Genomic DNA, 17,416 nt, shown 5'->3' with positions numbered 1-17,416 from the left:
CCGCGTCGGACACCAGAGGAGAAAGTTGGGACTGGGAACTTGTGTCCTAAATGAGTGTTTCGGGGATGGAAAACGTTGTAGTGCGCCACAGGTGCTTGAACTAGCCCTCTGCTGTACCAGAAGACCCTGAACAAAAGGCGTCCAGTCCCCGAAGACACAATAACACTCCAGTTTGTGGGTACGAGGAGAGAGAGAGAGAGCTCGGCGGCCGCGCTATTAAAACTGGATACAAAATGGCGGCGTCCCTGGGACGATTTGGATATGTTTCCCGTTGTGTTTTTTATTTAATTCTGTCGGCCGAGCTGTTAATCAGTTATGGATTGAGTTCGGAGCTGCCCTGTGCCCTCAACTGTACCTGCGACGGAGATTCGGTGGACTGCAGCGGTCTGGAGCTGACAGCTACGCCTCTGGACCTTCCAGTCCGGACTGTTTCCTTGTAAGTAAAGGCGCTGAGTTGCTCCCCAGCCTATTTATTGACCAGTCCATAACGGGCTCACAATGTTTGTAAAGAGGAGAGAAGTGCATTCACAGCGCACAGAAAACTTTTTTTTTTAAATTATCTCAGACGCAAAATAAGCAGCAGTTCTGCACTGGGACCCCTGTTGATACGGGTTTCTCCCAGTGGAATCCCGTCTGAGAAGATTATTGTGGTTCTGCTTCGACTTGCACAATTGTCCATCAACTGTAATGAGCCCAGCTGTCAGAGTAGTCCATGTTCATTCCTCCTTCATACCACCAACTTGCGGAGGGAGCGAAGTGTTTTAGTCTTGCAATAAAACCCGCTCCGGTTCTGCCGGGGGGTCACCTCCTGTTACCCCATTAAAGTCCCCGCACCCTGATGGAGTGAGCGTCAGACCAGCGGCTCTGTCGGCCCTCACAGTCCTGGCACATCGGGCTGTAACTTGATTAGGACTGTTTGTGCAATTCGTGATTCAAGTTTCGCCTCGTCTTCCACAACGGGACGACATGCAAGATGGTTTCTTAATTGAGTTGACCGTGGGCCATGTGTAGTGTTTTACCTCCAGGTGTCTGTTCCAACCTCGTTTATTGAAGCTTAAAATCACGTATTTAATCAGGCTTGCTGACTTGGTGTGGTAAAGCTGCAAGAAGAGTAATAACACACACCGATATTCTCTGAATTGTTTTTCTTTTAGGGGTGCAGTGTCTTGCTCGAGGAGACATTGACACATTGCAGGGATTAAAAAAAACTCAACTTAAAATGTTAGCTCGAAAAACTCTCTCAATGTGCCAGGATTGCCATTGAAAACATTTTTTTCCACCACCAAACTCCTACTGTAATATATCTTGATTTGATATACTTAAAACAAATTGGATTAACTCATACAAAGTGTAATTTGATAGCACAGGCCAGCCAGTAATATAAAAATGTGTTAGTGTTTCCAATGTTAGAATGAACAAACTGTCCCCTCAGGGTGAGTAAACAAATAAGCCCAAACTTGTCATAACTAATAAACCTCGGTTTTAGTCACTCAGATTCATGACAGGTATTAACCCTAATTCCCTGTTTGTGTGCTGCTTGCCGCAGTTCACAAATCACATTTCTTGTAAATTAAGAATTATCCCCGGGACAAGACGGACAACAGTCGAAACCCTGTCTGCCAGCTCATTTAGGAAATGAGCCAATTTGGGGCATTTTTCATGGAACATCCTCCGATGTTTGGGGAACTTCAGCACTTATCAAGCTAAATGACACAATTATTTCACCGACAAAACAGCCCTCTGTCCTCTCAATCAACATTTTGGCTCTCGCCGCAGAATATTGTAACCACTATGTCCAATGGCAATTGAGCATCCGCGGTGACAATTCGGCGTCTTGCCACAGAATATTCGGCATCTGTTTGTGTCGCTGGGAATGTGGGGTTAAAGACCAAAGACCCAGAGACTCCTCTGGCTCCCAGGTTCCTGTGTTAGGCGCTTAATCTTCCCCTGGGAAAGTGAGGAATGCAACTTTTAAAAAAGTCCTCTGAAAAACATGAATAACGGCACTTGTACCCGGGTAGCCTCATTGCCCTGAAGCACCACTTACTCAAGTTCAAGTGCAGACGCTGTTTATCATGCACATGTACGCAGACACACACTGCTCTTCCTGTCCTCTGGGACAATGGACAACCACTGTGGGACAAATGTCCCCTCTGCAGCAGCTGCTCTAAACCTTTTGGGTTTGCATAAAGACAGGTTCCTGAGTTCCAAGTCTACTTCTACTGTCTCAGCCAGACCTTATCGGTCAAGATATAAGGACCCGCAATCTTATTGTTTTAAAAGGGAATGGCTTTATGGCTCTGAATTATCTTTCAGAAAACACCTAGGTTGCATATTTCCACACCACTCGAGATAGTCACATTTTGTTGGCAGGTAACTCAAAGGGAACCAGCTCTGTTACTCCAGGCTCTGTAAACGAGCCAGATTAGCTGATGATTACTGTAAACCGAAAGAGGCAAGTACGGACAATTTCACTTGTGGCCCCGTGTGATCCCATTGTAAAGTCCCCTACACCAAAGGCCAGTCCACTTGGTGATTTGTGCTGTGGGTTGAAAGTTGTTTAATTTTAGAGTGCTGACGGTGCATGAGAATGTGGGTGCTTGTCAATGAAAGACGAAAGGGGGGCTGTAGTTTTGATGCAAATGACAAGTGGGTATAGCCACGGTTATTATTTATTACAACAGCTACAGTTGTGTCTGGTTGGTGAAGCTAGCTAAGAGTGCCTTGGTTTTAAACCAAACTGCGTTTGTCCATCTCTACCTTCAGGCGTGCGGGCCAAGTGAAATCAGTGTGGAATCGACTGTCTCTGTTATGTTTACCCCAGGGAGGGAGCAGCAGCAGCAGCAGCATTTGTGTTGGTTTCAAGGACAGCATTCATGGTGTCAGTAAACACAAGCTTTCCTCCCTCTCTGTCTCTTCCACATGATGCAGATGGAAGGCTCGAAGGAATATCTCCATAACCTGAAACACCTGTAGGATTCCCCTGTTAAAACAAGTAGCTAAAACAAGTCTAACTGCAGTTGTTAATCAACAAAAAGCCCCCCAAATTAGTCGTACCTGGGTTTTTTACTTTAAGTACTTACAGACTTTTAAAGTCCACTATGTTCTGCTTGACTGTCTAAAATAAAAGTGGTTCAAGCAGAGGGCAAATCCAGTTTAAGATGCATGGAGTTTTCCCACCCTTTTTGTGTGGGTGAAGAGGGATTGCGCTGTCATGTGTTTTTTTGCAATTATCTTCATACAGGCTCTTAAATTGAGATTACAGTAATGAAGGCAGCAGTAGTACCTCAGCACCTGAATTTATACGGCAGCTCAGAGGGAAGTAGTTCCTAAGCGAGTGATCTCCACCAGGATGAAAAAACATTGCTAAGCGGTTTTTTATGTCTTTCTTTTTTGATAGGAATTGACACATTAAAGGCCAAACTTTTTAAATATGATAATATCAAACTTTCTTTTCAGACAATTTTGATGGCTATGGTATAGGCAAGAAAAATACCTCCTCAAAACCACAACTGCCTAGCTAAATGTCACAATCTCGTTTGGTACAGACTGATAAAGAGAAAAGGTGACGCTGGTTGATATTTAGTACTAAATAAAACTGGTATGAACTGGTAAACTCCCCTTCAGTGTGTGTTAAAGCAACTACTTAATAACAAAAGGAAATGATGATTCATTTCAAACAAGTAGCTTTAAGTGGGTGCAGGAACTTCATGATAAACCCTCACCTCTCGCTCTGACAAAATACTGTTTTGAGTCAACTTCATGGCAAGTTGCAGGGGTAATTCGGGAAACCTTGTTGAATGTGAATGTCAAGGGGAGATGGGTGGCTATAGAGTAGGTGCTGGCCGCTTTTGCAGTAACAGTCCAGTAGTCCTGTAGCAGTGGGGCCAGGGAAAAGCCCTAATGCTTTCCAAAATAATCTCCCTTCAGGACCCTGATTTGAGTGGTCCCCTGTGAGGAAGCAGCCTTGATGAGGAATCAAAGAAACAAGCATATTGGCGCATTGTGGCAGAGCTGACTGAGCCAACAGAGATGGTGAAGGATGGAGGGGAACTAGGTTTTTGCGGGAAGATAATAGATTAGTTGTGAACCATTAAGATAATATCCAACTATTTGTAATAACTGATCAATCGGCTTGAATATCTTTTTTGAGAAAGCCAACATTTTCTGAATCCTATTTTCCAGTTCCTTAACTCTTCTATGTCAGTAAATTGAAGACATTTGAGGACACCATCTTATGCTTTGGGGGACACTGATCAGCATTTTGATCAGCTTTCTGACATTTTATAAAGAGCAGCTGTTGCTTCTTTTAAGCCTCGGCAGTCATGACAAACACATCCTTGGCTGTTTTACATCACTGTGCCTAACATTTAAAAAAAACTGGCCACCAGTCTCAGATGTTTATCCATTATTTCTGATTGATAAATAGCCCTAACAACATTCAAAGCAACCTTACTCACACACAGTCTCATATTTCCTCTCAGGAGTGGTGCCTTATCTTATTTGCAGCCATGATAATGTGTGTAAAAAGCATTTCTGCCCACAGTGCCACAGGCATAATGGGGTTTTGCAAGTAAAAGAAAGCATGAAGATCAGTACTTAAGGCTAAGATTGCTGTGGTTGGGTAGAGATAAGGCAGACACATGGCATCTGTTTGCCAGTGCCCTGCTGCTTTGTCCATGCTAGATTGTGAACTCCTTTTCGATGTTTCTTATTCTTACAGAGAACTACAGCTGTTGATGGGGGTTTGTCTTTTTTGTTTTTTTTGTTTGTCAATGTTGAGTCCCTGCATCACCATCTTGTAGCAACCCTAGTGTGATGCAAGATGAAGCCTGATCTTGAATGGTCCCCATTGTAACCAAGCGTTTCCCAAGTGGTTTCCCAAGTTTCCCAATGTGCTGGCCGTAATGCATGCTAAATGTTCTGCTGCGTAGCGTTCAACCTCACAGTACAGTCTTATTGGTAAACACCACCCCCAGCAGTTGGTTTTGGCTGCTGCCCTCAGGAAATGGGTTTGTGTCGGTGGTTTCCTGGCAGGGGCTGCAAGCTCATCTGGCTGGTTGTGGACTGGTCTGCTGCGGGTGGGGCTGCAGATCACCTGGTCTGGGGTGGGGGATGGAATACAAGGGGGAGTCGAGGGGACATTTTCCACCCACTGCATGGAAGTGTTTTGTCAATGTCACGGTCTGCTGCCTCTGCTGCCTTCAGGCTGGTTGGTTTAGTTGGTGAAAGTCTTGTCAGTGGTCAGAAACCTCAACCACTGTCACACATGTTATAACACACTGAGAAAAACCAGAGGAAATGAAGCATTACAGGACGGTCCGCTCGTATGTCACACGCTGTCAGACACAACTCCTTTATCTTTAGGGGCCGCTTTACTTCATTTAACCTACGAATGAGCATTCAAAAATGATTTACCATATTAGGAGCATGCCTGCCCTTGGTGCAGCGGTTCTGTCATGGCCATTGCTGCTGTAAGTAAGTTTGAACTTGAACTAAATGCTACTTCCTTTGCTTGAACAGGTTCACATTTCAGCAGTTGGGGCAGAGATGCAGCAACAGCAGCAGCACTCAGCAGGGCTCAGCTACTTGTGGTTTCTCGGGCATTTCTTGCTACGCAGCCTAGTAATCTTGTGGTATTGGGAGTGATTATACCAAGTTGTTGTTGTTTCTCTAGCCTTGTGACTCCCATGTCCTCTGGCGGATATTTTAAAGTCAGACTCGAGATTTTGGTGGAGTTTAAGACGATATTATCACTGGCACTGATTTTTATCAGCCGCTCTTCACTTTTTCCTCCCTTATCAGGCTGTTCGGTGTTGAGTTGGATAGTAAAAGGGAGTTCCTGTAGGGAAATTTAAAGCGGCAATCCTCTTTTAACAAGTCGAGATGATTCATGCAAAACATTAGCAGTGAACAAATTAGGAAGGAACAGCTAAGGTTGAGCCCCTACTCTAATAACAACAGATAAAGTCTGACATTAACATGAAGATATGGAGTGAGCTCATGGCCTCGCTCTGGCTTTAATGACAATCAAACAGCTGCTGCCACAAGTCATTCTGCAGGAATCCAGTCAGCAGAATAGATGGCCCTTTTGTGAAGACACTTAAGGGCGCCAAGTTTTTTTTTTTTCCACCTTTCCCTCTCCCCCGAAGTCGGTGTCTACAAAGTGGGTTTGATCGATGAATCATCTGCGAATTCTCTACATCTGGTAAGAGTTTGGGAATCTGGAGAGAATGTTAGGAAGAAAAAAAGCGTGACTTGGACAGAGAGGGAGAGGTGCTGTGCAAGTGAAGCCGCCTCTACCCAGAAAACAGGCAGTACTTGGAGAAGTGAGGTTTTCAGTGCGAAGTAGGGCCCAACACTTTTTTCAACCTCCAACCCCCCATGCTAGTCTCGAGTACTTTTTGATACCACTGAAATAATAGGAGCATCAGAGCTTCACTGTCTAGACTGACAAACATTCACACACACTTACAATTTAAAGATAGCACAGTCCACTACTTAGGCACTCCTTGCAGCACTGGCTGGAGTGTAATTATTGCAGAATTTAACTCTGCTGGTTTAATAAACAGTGAGTAGAAAAAAACTGACTAATGATCGTGTCTTTTTCTTTGCTTTGAAGTTAAGAGGTCAGCTGTCTGCGCAGTACTAAGGCACATACACTACTTATGTTTTCCTTTCAGATTAATTGGGGGACACTCATTTCCTTTTTTTCTCATAATTAAGTAATCTGGCGCCATTTGTAAGAAATTGTTAACATGCTAGTGTACAGTGTAAAATGCGGGAACATGAACCTGTGTGTGTGTGTGTGTGTGTGTGTGTGTGTGTGTGTGTGGACAATGTGTGCACATAATTGTATATAGTGTTATTGTGCTTCTCGTCTGGAGAAGTCCATGCTGGCGTCGTTGTTCATGCAGTGCCTCGAGCAAGTGCAGACCCTTTTTTCCCTAACCTTCTCCCTGTTTGTTTGGAGTGCCCCGCTCCATCAGCCCCAAATGGCGGTGCACATGGCCCCAAGATGTGGCCTGCCTTCCTGCTTCGGAAAAACTTCAGAAACTGAGTCACGCTCCGAGTCTGACTGATTTCAAAGGCTGGAGCGACTCCTTTGTTGAGTAGTGCGTGTGTGGTTGGGGGGCGGTGGGGATCTGTAATGCAAATGGTGAAATATGCTGATCCCATCAGCCCTGCACTTCTCTGATCCTGCACCTAAGTTCTCCTTCACTCGCCCAGAGATCCGACAAGTGTTTCAGTCACATTTGAACTTTTCACATTCATCATTATTATTGCAAATCTTGTCGGTCAGGCTATGCTTTTCACCTTGTCAAAGTTGATAAGATAGTGGCTTTGTTCTGCCCGTTTCCGGCCTCTGTTTGACTGGTGTGTAAAATGGAGGCCTGGAGCTGGTGTTAGCTTTGTGTACACTCTCACTGCAGTTGCCTGGCTATAAAATGGCCTTTAATGACAGGAAGAGTGGTGTGTGTGTGTGTGTGTGTGTGCCCGTGTGTGTGTCTGGCCCTCAGACACTCAGGTTATTATTTGACTACTTTTATGATGCTCTGAAATCAACCACATTAAAGGGCCTTTGTCTCCCAGCTGGACTACAGAAGGCTCATCACTGACATCACTTCACACTTTGAGCGAGCAAAGTTCACACCGCATTTATCCGCAGTAGAAATGAGGAAGATAATGATGATGTATCTCTGTATGTGTAAGTCCCCGCTCCAGTCCTCCCTCCCCATATCTCCCCTCTCTCACACAGACCGTGTGCTGACTTACAAGCATAGTGACATATGCAATGACATCACTCCTGTACTCCCAGCTTTCCTCAACTCCCACAGCACCCATAACACAGCTATTTTTTAAAGCCTTTTAATGAGTTTTATATGTCAGATCAGCTATGTGATCCAGCAGTGATGGTCTACTGCAGGCTGCTTTACTTCCTAGACAGTTTGCTTAGTCAGATAGACCTTTTAATGAGTTTATCATATTGTGTTTTGAAGGCTCAGATTGAAGCTGATATTTCAGACTGCTCACACATCCTTCCAGTAGTCGGCCGATCATCAGGCGATACAGCGGGTTGTTTTTGTAAGGCTGTAAAAAGTCCAAATGTCTTTACAAGTTGCTGATGTCACAAGTAACAAATTGTCAAACAGGTTACACATAATAATGATAGAAAGAAGAGAAAAGCTCTTTGTTGCAACTAGCGAAAGTGTTGTTTTTATACATGATGGATGATTGATCCAGACAGTCACATCACTTAATTTTGTATTGATTAACTAACTGATTGATTGTGACACAGATTTGGGGCAACAGGTGGTTGGTGATTATTCTATTATTGTTGTGTTTTAACCTTCCTTCCGTTGTGTTCTGCAGGGAGCCTTTATCTTCCTGATGTTAAACAGTCTCTCAGTGTTTGTGGTTATTGTTAGTAATGTGCGGGAGGTGTTTGGGCGGTGGCTGCTGGGTGAGGTTGGAAGGCGGGAGTGTAACTGTTTCTTTATCCCATACCGGCTCCCATTCGAGCCTCCCGCTTGTTTCGTGTCCCTCCAGTTCTGCTGTCAGGAAAGAGTTTATGCTGACCTTTGTGCACACTGATAGCTAGCAGATTGCAAGGAACCACTTGAAATGTTGGCTCGTGCAGTTAAGAATGAATAGTAAATATTGAACAGGGCCTGTTTTTTGTATTTGCAGATTTTTGGAATATTCATATTTAACTTCAGATGTACTTGGTGCTGAATGGAGGCTGAGAAGTCTGTTAAAATAATTACTTTGGTTGGACAATATATTGTCCCAGGAAATAACTGCTATAAAAGTTGTAATTGTAATGTAAGACCATGTTATACCACTGCTGTAGTGTTGACATAATGGCATGATAATCTGAATACACCCTTGCAAAGAGCCATTAACTTTTACATTTTAGGAATATTCAGTCATCGAAATTAGAATATGAAACAGTTTTTAAAATTTCCCTAAATGAATATAGGTAAACCACACAACCGAATCATTGAATAAACTAAGTCCTCAGGGTTATTTTACAGACATTGCATGCTGTGACTACAAGAGTAATAACACGATCATCAGTTTTAATATTCCCAGTAAATAGTCTTTTTGATAACCACGGATGGTTTAATAATAACGTTTTCAGCAAATGTACTAAATGCTCACCTGGCCGCAGTGCACCAGTCAATACAGATTGTATTCAGTGGGAAGATTAGTAATTGGCTCAACATGTATCCTCAAATTATCGCACACTTTCTTCGGTTAAGTACCTGGCAGAGAGTGCTTTTGATTTTGATCCCGCTGACTAATGTCAAACAGTCCTGCCCTTTTGTATAAACTAGTTGTACCACACAATGGAATGCTGCATTTGAAGCATTACGGCAAACTGCTTTGTAGTGTTTGCCATGGTTAATCACTGTTCCCATCTCGATCATACATCCTTTTCCGGTTGGTTAAATGGTGTGATGGAAACTAATAGAAGCTGTTGTGCCATCGTTGGTTTCTTCTCTGCAACCAGTGCAGAGTTTGGTTGCGTGGATGGTTTCCTTTCTGTCTCCGTATGTTTGTTTCTGCTGGTCACATCTGTCAAAGGCAAGAACTCTAATGACTTCTAGGCTTCTGATCGCTGCTTGGCAAACTCTTCCAGAAACAGCATGATTGTAAGGTCACTTTTCTGGAAAGCATTAACGACGCTTAGCACTGGAGTTCCCACCCCTACCACCCACTTCCTCCCAAACCCTCTTTTCACAGGGCGGAGGGGGTGAAGGGAGAGGGAGGGAAAACGGCGTTATCACCATCGGCTCATACAGTAGGTGTTAAAACGCTGTGAAACTTATCTGATCTGATAGGGAAGAAATAAATCTGGCCGACTGAGATGGAGAGAAAAAGAGTTGAGTTGTGTAAACACCATAGGTGACTGAGAAAGAGGCACATGCATGCTTGTGCTTGCTCACAAAGGACCAGTTTTGTTTGTTGCCGTGGCCTTTAGCACCAGTACGGCAGGTTTGGCTCTCAAATGTGACTTGCCTTTTTTGTCAGTCGTCCCTTTGTTCTGTTTTGCCCTGTTCTTTATTTTCAGCTTTGACTTTCATGCCGGTGGATATATGCATAGCCAATTTCCTCCACCTTTTTAAATGCTAAAAAAGCTCTTTGTGGATGTTGTGCTCTTGGATATATCTTTATTTGCTTGTAATGCGAAGTTCACTAGTAAAATTCCTTGACTTGTTTTGTGCCTGAAGCAGGTTGATGAAAACTAGTGAATGCTCTTTCCCTGCTCTCCTAAGTTCATCTTCTCTGAGCCGTGCGTGTGTGTGTTTGAATATACGTACCCCCGGGCGGAGGCGGCCCATAGGAAAGACTTGCGATTTTTCACTTAGCTTCACCATAACGAGGTAATTGCCTCCTGTTGCAGGGGACGACAATTTAGTGATCTGGGCCACAATGGGAGGTGCCCCAGTAAAATGATCATAAGACAGACACACATGCACACCTCCCCTGTCAGACCTGCGCCTGCAGGGCAGACACATGCTCTGCTATTATCTCATCACACACACATGGACGCAGGAAGAAAGCTTTGGGGAGGGAGGCTGTCATTATCTGCAATCGAGCACAGAAGACAAGAAAGGGAAATCTGTCAAGTTAGACAGAGATGAAGATTGATGGGAATAAAAACTGGCGTGTGTATGATGTAAGACAATAACAGTCTTTGCCAGTGGTATTAAACTATTCCCACTTTCTTTAAAGCAAAGAATCAATGACATGAAGCCACAGCCCGAATACCTGCTTTCTCCTCAGCCCCCCCGGCGGTCTTTTAAGACCACGGTGGGACAAGAGGACGTGGAATGTGTTGCATCAGGTAAAAAGTGTCCCCAGTCTCTGGGAATAAGCGGCCATCTCTCGGCAGGCCTGTGAAACATTCCTGGGCCGTCTCTCACGTCTGGATAGAGAGATGGAGGGGCGGGAGGCAGGCGGCTCGGAGCTGTGGGCTCCCTTTGTCTCCCACAGCCTAACCCCACCACACAAACACAAACAGCACTCTCACTGTAGCCTCCTCTCTGCCAACAGGCCGGCCGCATGCCAGCCAGCCAGGAGGCGTGTGTGTGTGTGTGTGTGAGTGTGACAGAGATAGCACTTGTTTATGCGTGAATTAAATTTGATTCATATGGCGTGGGAAGCTCAATCCCCCAATGCAGATGTGTTCCTTCCCACCCGTGCACTGACGGTGGTAACGCTATATCACTGGACAAATCACTCTAATAAGCCTCCGCACAAGTCAAGTGCCAGCTATTAAATACACTGTTAGCCTAAAGTGCAAATTGACTGCTGCAGATGAATAGCCTGTGGGTTATGTTTGGAAAGTGAGCCAGGAGAAAGAGGCACTCTGTATCGATAGTATTGATCTGGGCCCTCCTTGAAGGCCGGCTGAATGGATGTACTGCAGTGTTTTCAGGCATACTTAATGTGGACGGGTGAGGCAGTTTGTCAAATGGGAGAGATAATTGTTTTTATTGATCAGGATCCTTATTTGAACTACAGACCAATGGCTTTGACGGGGACGATACAATTTATGAAAACAATGCTGATCATTTGATCGTTGACGGTCTCCCCGTCTTCTATTAGGCTGATATGGATTTGAACTACATTTGTATTCACATCTTCTCGTCTTCTTTTTCAGAAATCTCGGCCACAACAAGCTGACTACCATCAGTGTGGATGCTTTCGACAACCTTCCCAACCTGAGAGAGCTGTAAGTAGGCACCGACAGAATAGCCGCACACACATGATTTCCATTGAGGCAACAGAGAGCAAGCCCCAGAGCACTTTATTACTGACTTGTAAAAGTCTCTTTTTCTCTGCTGTGAGTGTGTGAGTTAACTTTACTCTAACTCTGCAATGATTAGTCGATCAGTTGATTAGCTGATCTAAAGGAAATTAGTTGTCAACTGTTTTGTTAATTGATAAATCCTTCATTTATCAAGCAGAAATGTCAAACATTTGCTTATTTCTGTTTCTTTAATGTACGGATATGCTGCTGTTTTTATATTCACAATAGTAGATGAAGAGACTTTGATGGACAAAATAGTTGTGGAGTTGTGGTGGTGAAACTGTGATTTGTGCATTTTTTACATTTGGCATTTTATAGACTAAATGATTTAAGATTCAACATTAAAACATGTACTCAAATCGACAACATAATGTGAAGAAATAACAGTTTAGAAGTTGGGACTTTATGTATTGTGTTGCAAAGATATCTACAGAATCGATTGATCTTAAAAGTAGTCATCAGTTGCAGAGCCGGCAAAATGTCACCTGCAATACCTTTTTGTCAATGACTTAATTCTGACTAACGGATGCCACTCTACTTCCTAGTAGCATCCTCGTATGTGTCGCCCTGAACTAAGTCCAATTGAGAATAAAGTGGTGGTTTTCTATATTAAGCCTCCCCTTCACCACCCGATACTGTGGCCAACGCTGGCCTTGTAAATATTTTATACGGTGAGGAGAGGGCTTGGCTCTGTGTCACTCAGCGCCAGTACACAAGGCACATACACACACACACACAAGCTAACTGATGATACACACACTGGTGACATCTTTGGCAGGCCGGCCAGCCAGTCATACGCTCCTCGACATCTGTTTTACTCCCATGTTATTTTTGGTTTTTAAAAGGATGACTTGCTACTTGCTGTGCGGCAGACGTGACAAGTTGCGTTTGAAACCTTTTGATTTATGCAAGGTTTGATTGAATTTAGCCCCCTGCGATGGAGCGTGTGGAAAAGCCCCGACAACACGGTGGCATCTCAGCTGGCGTGTTTATTTGTGTAGAAATTACAACTTCGCAAGCATAGCCGCTTTAGTTTGATCCAGGCTCTGTTTATGTGCCTGAAGTTAAGATTTAAAATACGAAATTGTACTTTTTTATTTTCACCAGTAAGGCTACTAAAAGTTATTTCCTGTGCTTTTGGCAATGACTTAGAGAAATGCCTCCTAACATCTCAGCAACATATCATTTTTAGCGTTCTTTGTTTCTTCCTTTCAGGGCACAGTTTTGTTCTCTAACCTGCAACTGTGTGTGTGTGTTTGCCACTTCTTTCAGGCGGCTGGACCACAATGAGCTGACCTCCATACCAGATTTAGGACAAGCTGCTTCCAAGATTGTATCTCTCTACCTGTGAGTACCCCCTTTACCCCAACCCCACCTCCATTCACCGCTTAACATGGTACCAGAGTTATCTGGCTTTCTGTTACTGTATTCTTAGGTCAGTGGCCTCTTTGAAATGCTCTTGAAATAGTCCCTTGACGTCTGTGCAGGGTTAATATGTCTTTGCATCTGAGAAGTTATACTGCATTAATGTGAAGTTAGACCCTGTTTCTAGATCAAGCCAGATCAAAACAGAGCTCTACTGGAGCAAATATGGAACTCTGTCTTGAGCGATTAGTATGTGGTCACGTAACTGACTAGTCTTATTAGCTGGCCATGAGCTCTTGACTACAGTGAGTGGTACTGGCTACCTGAGCGTCAGCTCGTATATAGTTCCAACTTGGTTGCTCCCAGTTGTGAAACTGTGCCTGTGGGGACTGCCTACACTGGCATCTCACTGGAGATTTACTGCCCTATTTGGGAAGGGCGTGTGTGTGCTTGTGTATGTCACAAACGTGAGCTCAGTTCTCCATCAACAGTCTCATTTTTACACTGTTGAGGCAAGAAATTGTTGGTTTGACAGCTTTAGTCAAGTTGGAATTGATTGCGGTAATACAGGTGTTCATATACTTTTAGTAGTTGGAAGTTACATTTAAGTCTTCAAGTTATTAAGTCATACTGACACTTTTCTGTGTTACTATGATAATCAAGAAAAGTTACAGGAATGTGAAGCCCACAAAACAAATGCGCGCACACACTCACACACACACACACACACACACAGACACGGGGGATAAGTCAAATCGTGACAGCGTTCCACCCATATCATCTGTTGGGTGGACTGTTGTTTTCCAGCGTGCCATAGTTTTTTCCCCTCATGCAACCAGGGGAACATTCTTACATCTCACTCAACCTGAAACAAGAAAGTTAAACCCCACTAAGCTGGTCCAGTGCTAACCATTAGCTTCACTCTACATATGTTCTTTCACACCTTGCTAGCATGCCGGCTGACTGACTAAAGTGCGCAGCTGCAGGCTCCCGTAACGCTGGTCATGGTCGTGTCATTGCTGGTGGTGAGCTTTGTGGGAGTCGCACCTACGCCTCTCCCTGTGTGTCATCTGCCCACTTCTCAGAATTCATCATGATGCATTAATGTGGTCAGAACACATCTCTAATATGTGAACAGTTAGTGAAGATTAAGCAAATCTGACATCTGTTCACATTTGTCATGATTCCAAAAGGTTTGAGCTGTTTTGTGTGTGTTTTCAAACTAGATGTTTAGGGTTTAACACAATCTCCTGTTCACGTTGCTTTTGATACCAAACCGATCAGAGCAAGTTCACCTTTACTTGCACAAACTATGCAGTGTCGCAGCCCCTCCAAATGATTGGGGTGTCTTTTTTTGGCCTGACTTGAAGCCTGTTGCTAGGGGAAGGCCTCTAGGCCTGGTGGGAGTGGAGGCTGGAGGGAGGGTCGGATCTTTACAAAGCCACACAGCTGAAGTGAGGGCCCGTTGAAGCACTTGCAGCTGCAGCTGTCAGTCACATGGCTTACAGTAAAATGGGTGACAGTGAGAAGGGAAGGAAGGATGAGCAACTAGGGAGGGTGGACAGGACGGGGGATGTGAATAGTGTCAGATCAGGGTGACATCACTACATGGCGAAAGAGAAATGGTTGACGAGAAGTAGTGGAGGAGGCAGCGGCAGAAGGGAACAGAGAGGATAAGTAAGCAGAAAAGGAGAAGCGAGTGGTGAGCTCATGCCCAAGGATATTCCCAAATGTAAATGTGGTTTCCCCTGCCAACTACAGAGCCCTCTGAGTTTGAGAGTTTCACTGTATGTGCCCTGGCAGAGGCAGCACTGGAGACTGTAGGCAGTGATCCTGTGCCATTGGTTGAGATAGTCTGGAATGCTGTCTGACTACAAGTTTGTGTGAGACAGACGCTTGCCGCGCACACACACACACACACACACACACACACACACACACACTAAAGAACAGACTGAGAAAAGACTTCTAACCCCCCATCCAACGGTCGCCAAAAGGGTCCATCATATGTGGTTGCTACTGTCTGACTGCCTGTGAGTCCTGGATTGTATCAGTTTGCAAGTTTGCACTGTCTGATGGAAATGACAAAATTAATGATATTTGAAGAATAGCACACATTAAATAGCAAAGTTTCCAGCATTTCTGTCGCTCTCAATGTTCAGTTAAATTACAGCTGGGCGACATAGTCCGATAATACTGCTCTATTATTTTAAGACCATGTAGCAACAAACTGTGTTTTTTAAATCTTCCACTTTATAAATGATAAGGCTGGGCAACAAAGTCAAATATTACCATATTTTTGACCAAATACCTCTGTAAATCTTGCGACAATATTTTAGGAATGACTCTTATAATCCTCAGTCATGTGGACATAATGACAAAGTGGGTAGAGGCCAGTGTTAGAATAAGTATAAGAATTTGCTATGGTCAGAAACGTACATTACTTCATTTTAATGCAGCTTTTAAACCCATGAAGATTGCTGAGGAGGTATCTTTGCAAAGATAATCATCAGACTGTATCTGATCAGCACCTGGCTATTCAGAGTTATCTGGTTCACAAACTTTAAAAGGTTCATACTTGATGACTTCAGTGCTGTGGGAGCACAGTATACACATTTCTATAGAATTATGGTAGTCTTGTATCTAAAATTAAAATTAAGAGGAATAGATGAACTAAGAAGAGAAAGGTGAGTGGGCTGGATTTCTTTCCCGCTTCCTTCTGCCTTTCTTTGTTCTGCTTTCTTCGTAACCCGTTGCCTGGCCGAGAGGTGATTTTTCTTTTGCCTTTTTTGTCTGCTACCTGTTGCTTTCATCCCTTTCCGATAGCTATCAATTGGTTAGATGTCAATCAGTCGGTCAAACCAGTAACCACTCTATCGGAAATTGAAAACAAGAGTCGCCTGATTACCTAAAAACTAACTGGGCTCCCACAGTCCTACAGTGCACTTGGCATCTCTGCAGACTCCCAGAATGCCACAGCAGGATAGAAAAAAAAGCAACAAAATGTTTTTACAACACATTGTCACAGTGACGGCAGAGAAGCAATAACTTTCCCATTGTTTTCAATGAACATCAAAATGGCCCCTTTAAAACAGCTCAGGATAGAAATCATATGGCCCGCTGGATGATCTGATTTTGAAATAATTCTCCTTTTGTCCCGGCAGCCAGCTTCAAATAGGAGAGGACGGGCCAAACAATCGCCCACAAAGATGACACTGGAAATGGGCATGCTAGTGTAAACCACTGCTGCACTTTCCATATACATCAAAAGAAGTGTCAAAATGTGCCCGTCTCATGATAATCAGATGGTCAATGGGGCAGGGTAATGAGATTTGGAATTAAGTGGAATGGAGGCGAATAAGACCCCGGACATCAAAGGGAACAAGAGTGAAGCCAGCTCCTCTTTATCAGAACTGTCCCCGGCCGTATGATAATCACTTTTTATAAACGCTACTATTGTATGTGTGGACTTCAAACACACTGAGCGCCGCGGCTTTATCTGTCTCTCACGCAGCTGGGCTCTGACTGTGGGAGGGAGCGAGCAAGAGGCGGGAGAGAGGGAGACAGGGGGAGAGAGGAGAGGGAATCTGGTTGGAGTGGTGGAAGGGAGAGCAGGGCGAGAGAACGAGTGAGAGAGGTCAACCTCTCCCACCAGTTTGAGACTGATCTGTTTTTCCCAGCAAAGGTCACCAGCTGTTGACCCCACCTCACCCCTTCATCCCCCCCCCCTCCCTTTACCCTCCCCAATTCCTTCCCTCTGTCCCTTTTGCTCAGGCTCACTGTAGCCACTGTCTGTTGCTCTGTCCCGTGTGTGTGTGTTATTTGTGTAGTGTGTGTGTGTTTGCCCAGTCGTGCTTGCTTGGCTCATCCTTAACCATTTCTGCCACTGTTTATTCAGGTGGGATGCTGTGGTGTGACCCCTCCTCCTCTCAGACACCAATAAATGTGTGTGTGTGTGTGTGTGTGTGTGTGTGTGTGTGTGTGTGTGTGTGTGTGTGTGTGTGTGTGTGTACGTTTGTGTGTGTGTGTGTGTGTCCGTGTGTGTGTCCATCTGCTGGCTGAAGGCTAGAAAGGAAGGAGGGACTGACCTTGTTTTGACGAGTTTGACTGGTGGAACACCTGCTCTGTCTCCTGCTCTTTCTGTCAAACACACTCCTACACACACACGCAACATCCTAGGAAGTTAACTCAGAATAACATTGCTGCGTTTCTGAGTTTTCTTCTAAT

At 44.3% G+C, this 17,416-nt stretch overlaps 1 protein-coding gene across 1 annotated transcript in view; it reads left to right on the top strand.

The window, feature by feature from the left end:
- Positions 1-233: 233 nt before the first annotated feature.
- lrig1 (leucine-rich repeats and immunoglobulin-like domains 1) overlaps positions 234-17,416 on the top strand; it is a 35,634-nt gene continuing 18,451 nt past the window's right edge. The window contains exons 1-3 of the mRNA XM_030420615.1: positions 234-436; positions 11,675-11,746; positions 13,097-13,171. Coding sequence (XP_030276475.1) covers positions 234-436; positions 11,675-11,746; positions 13,097-13,171 — 350 coding nt within the window. The remainder of the gene's footprint in view (positions 437-11,674; positions 11,747-13,096; positions 13,172-17,416) is intronic.

Source organism: Sparus aurata, chromosome 6 (genome assembly GCF_900880675.1).
Source record: "Sparus aurata chromosome 6, fSpaAur1.1, whole genome shotgun sequence".
NCBI classification, from domain to species: domain Eukaryota; kingdom Metazoa; phylum Chordata; class Actinopteri; order Spariformes; family Sparidae; genus Sparus; species Sparus aurata.
Note: the sequence above shows the minus strand (reverse complement) of the source record. Positions and strands in the feature narration are given on the sequence as shown.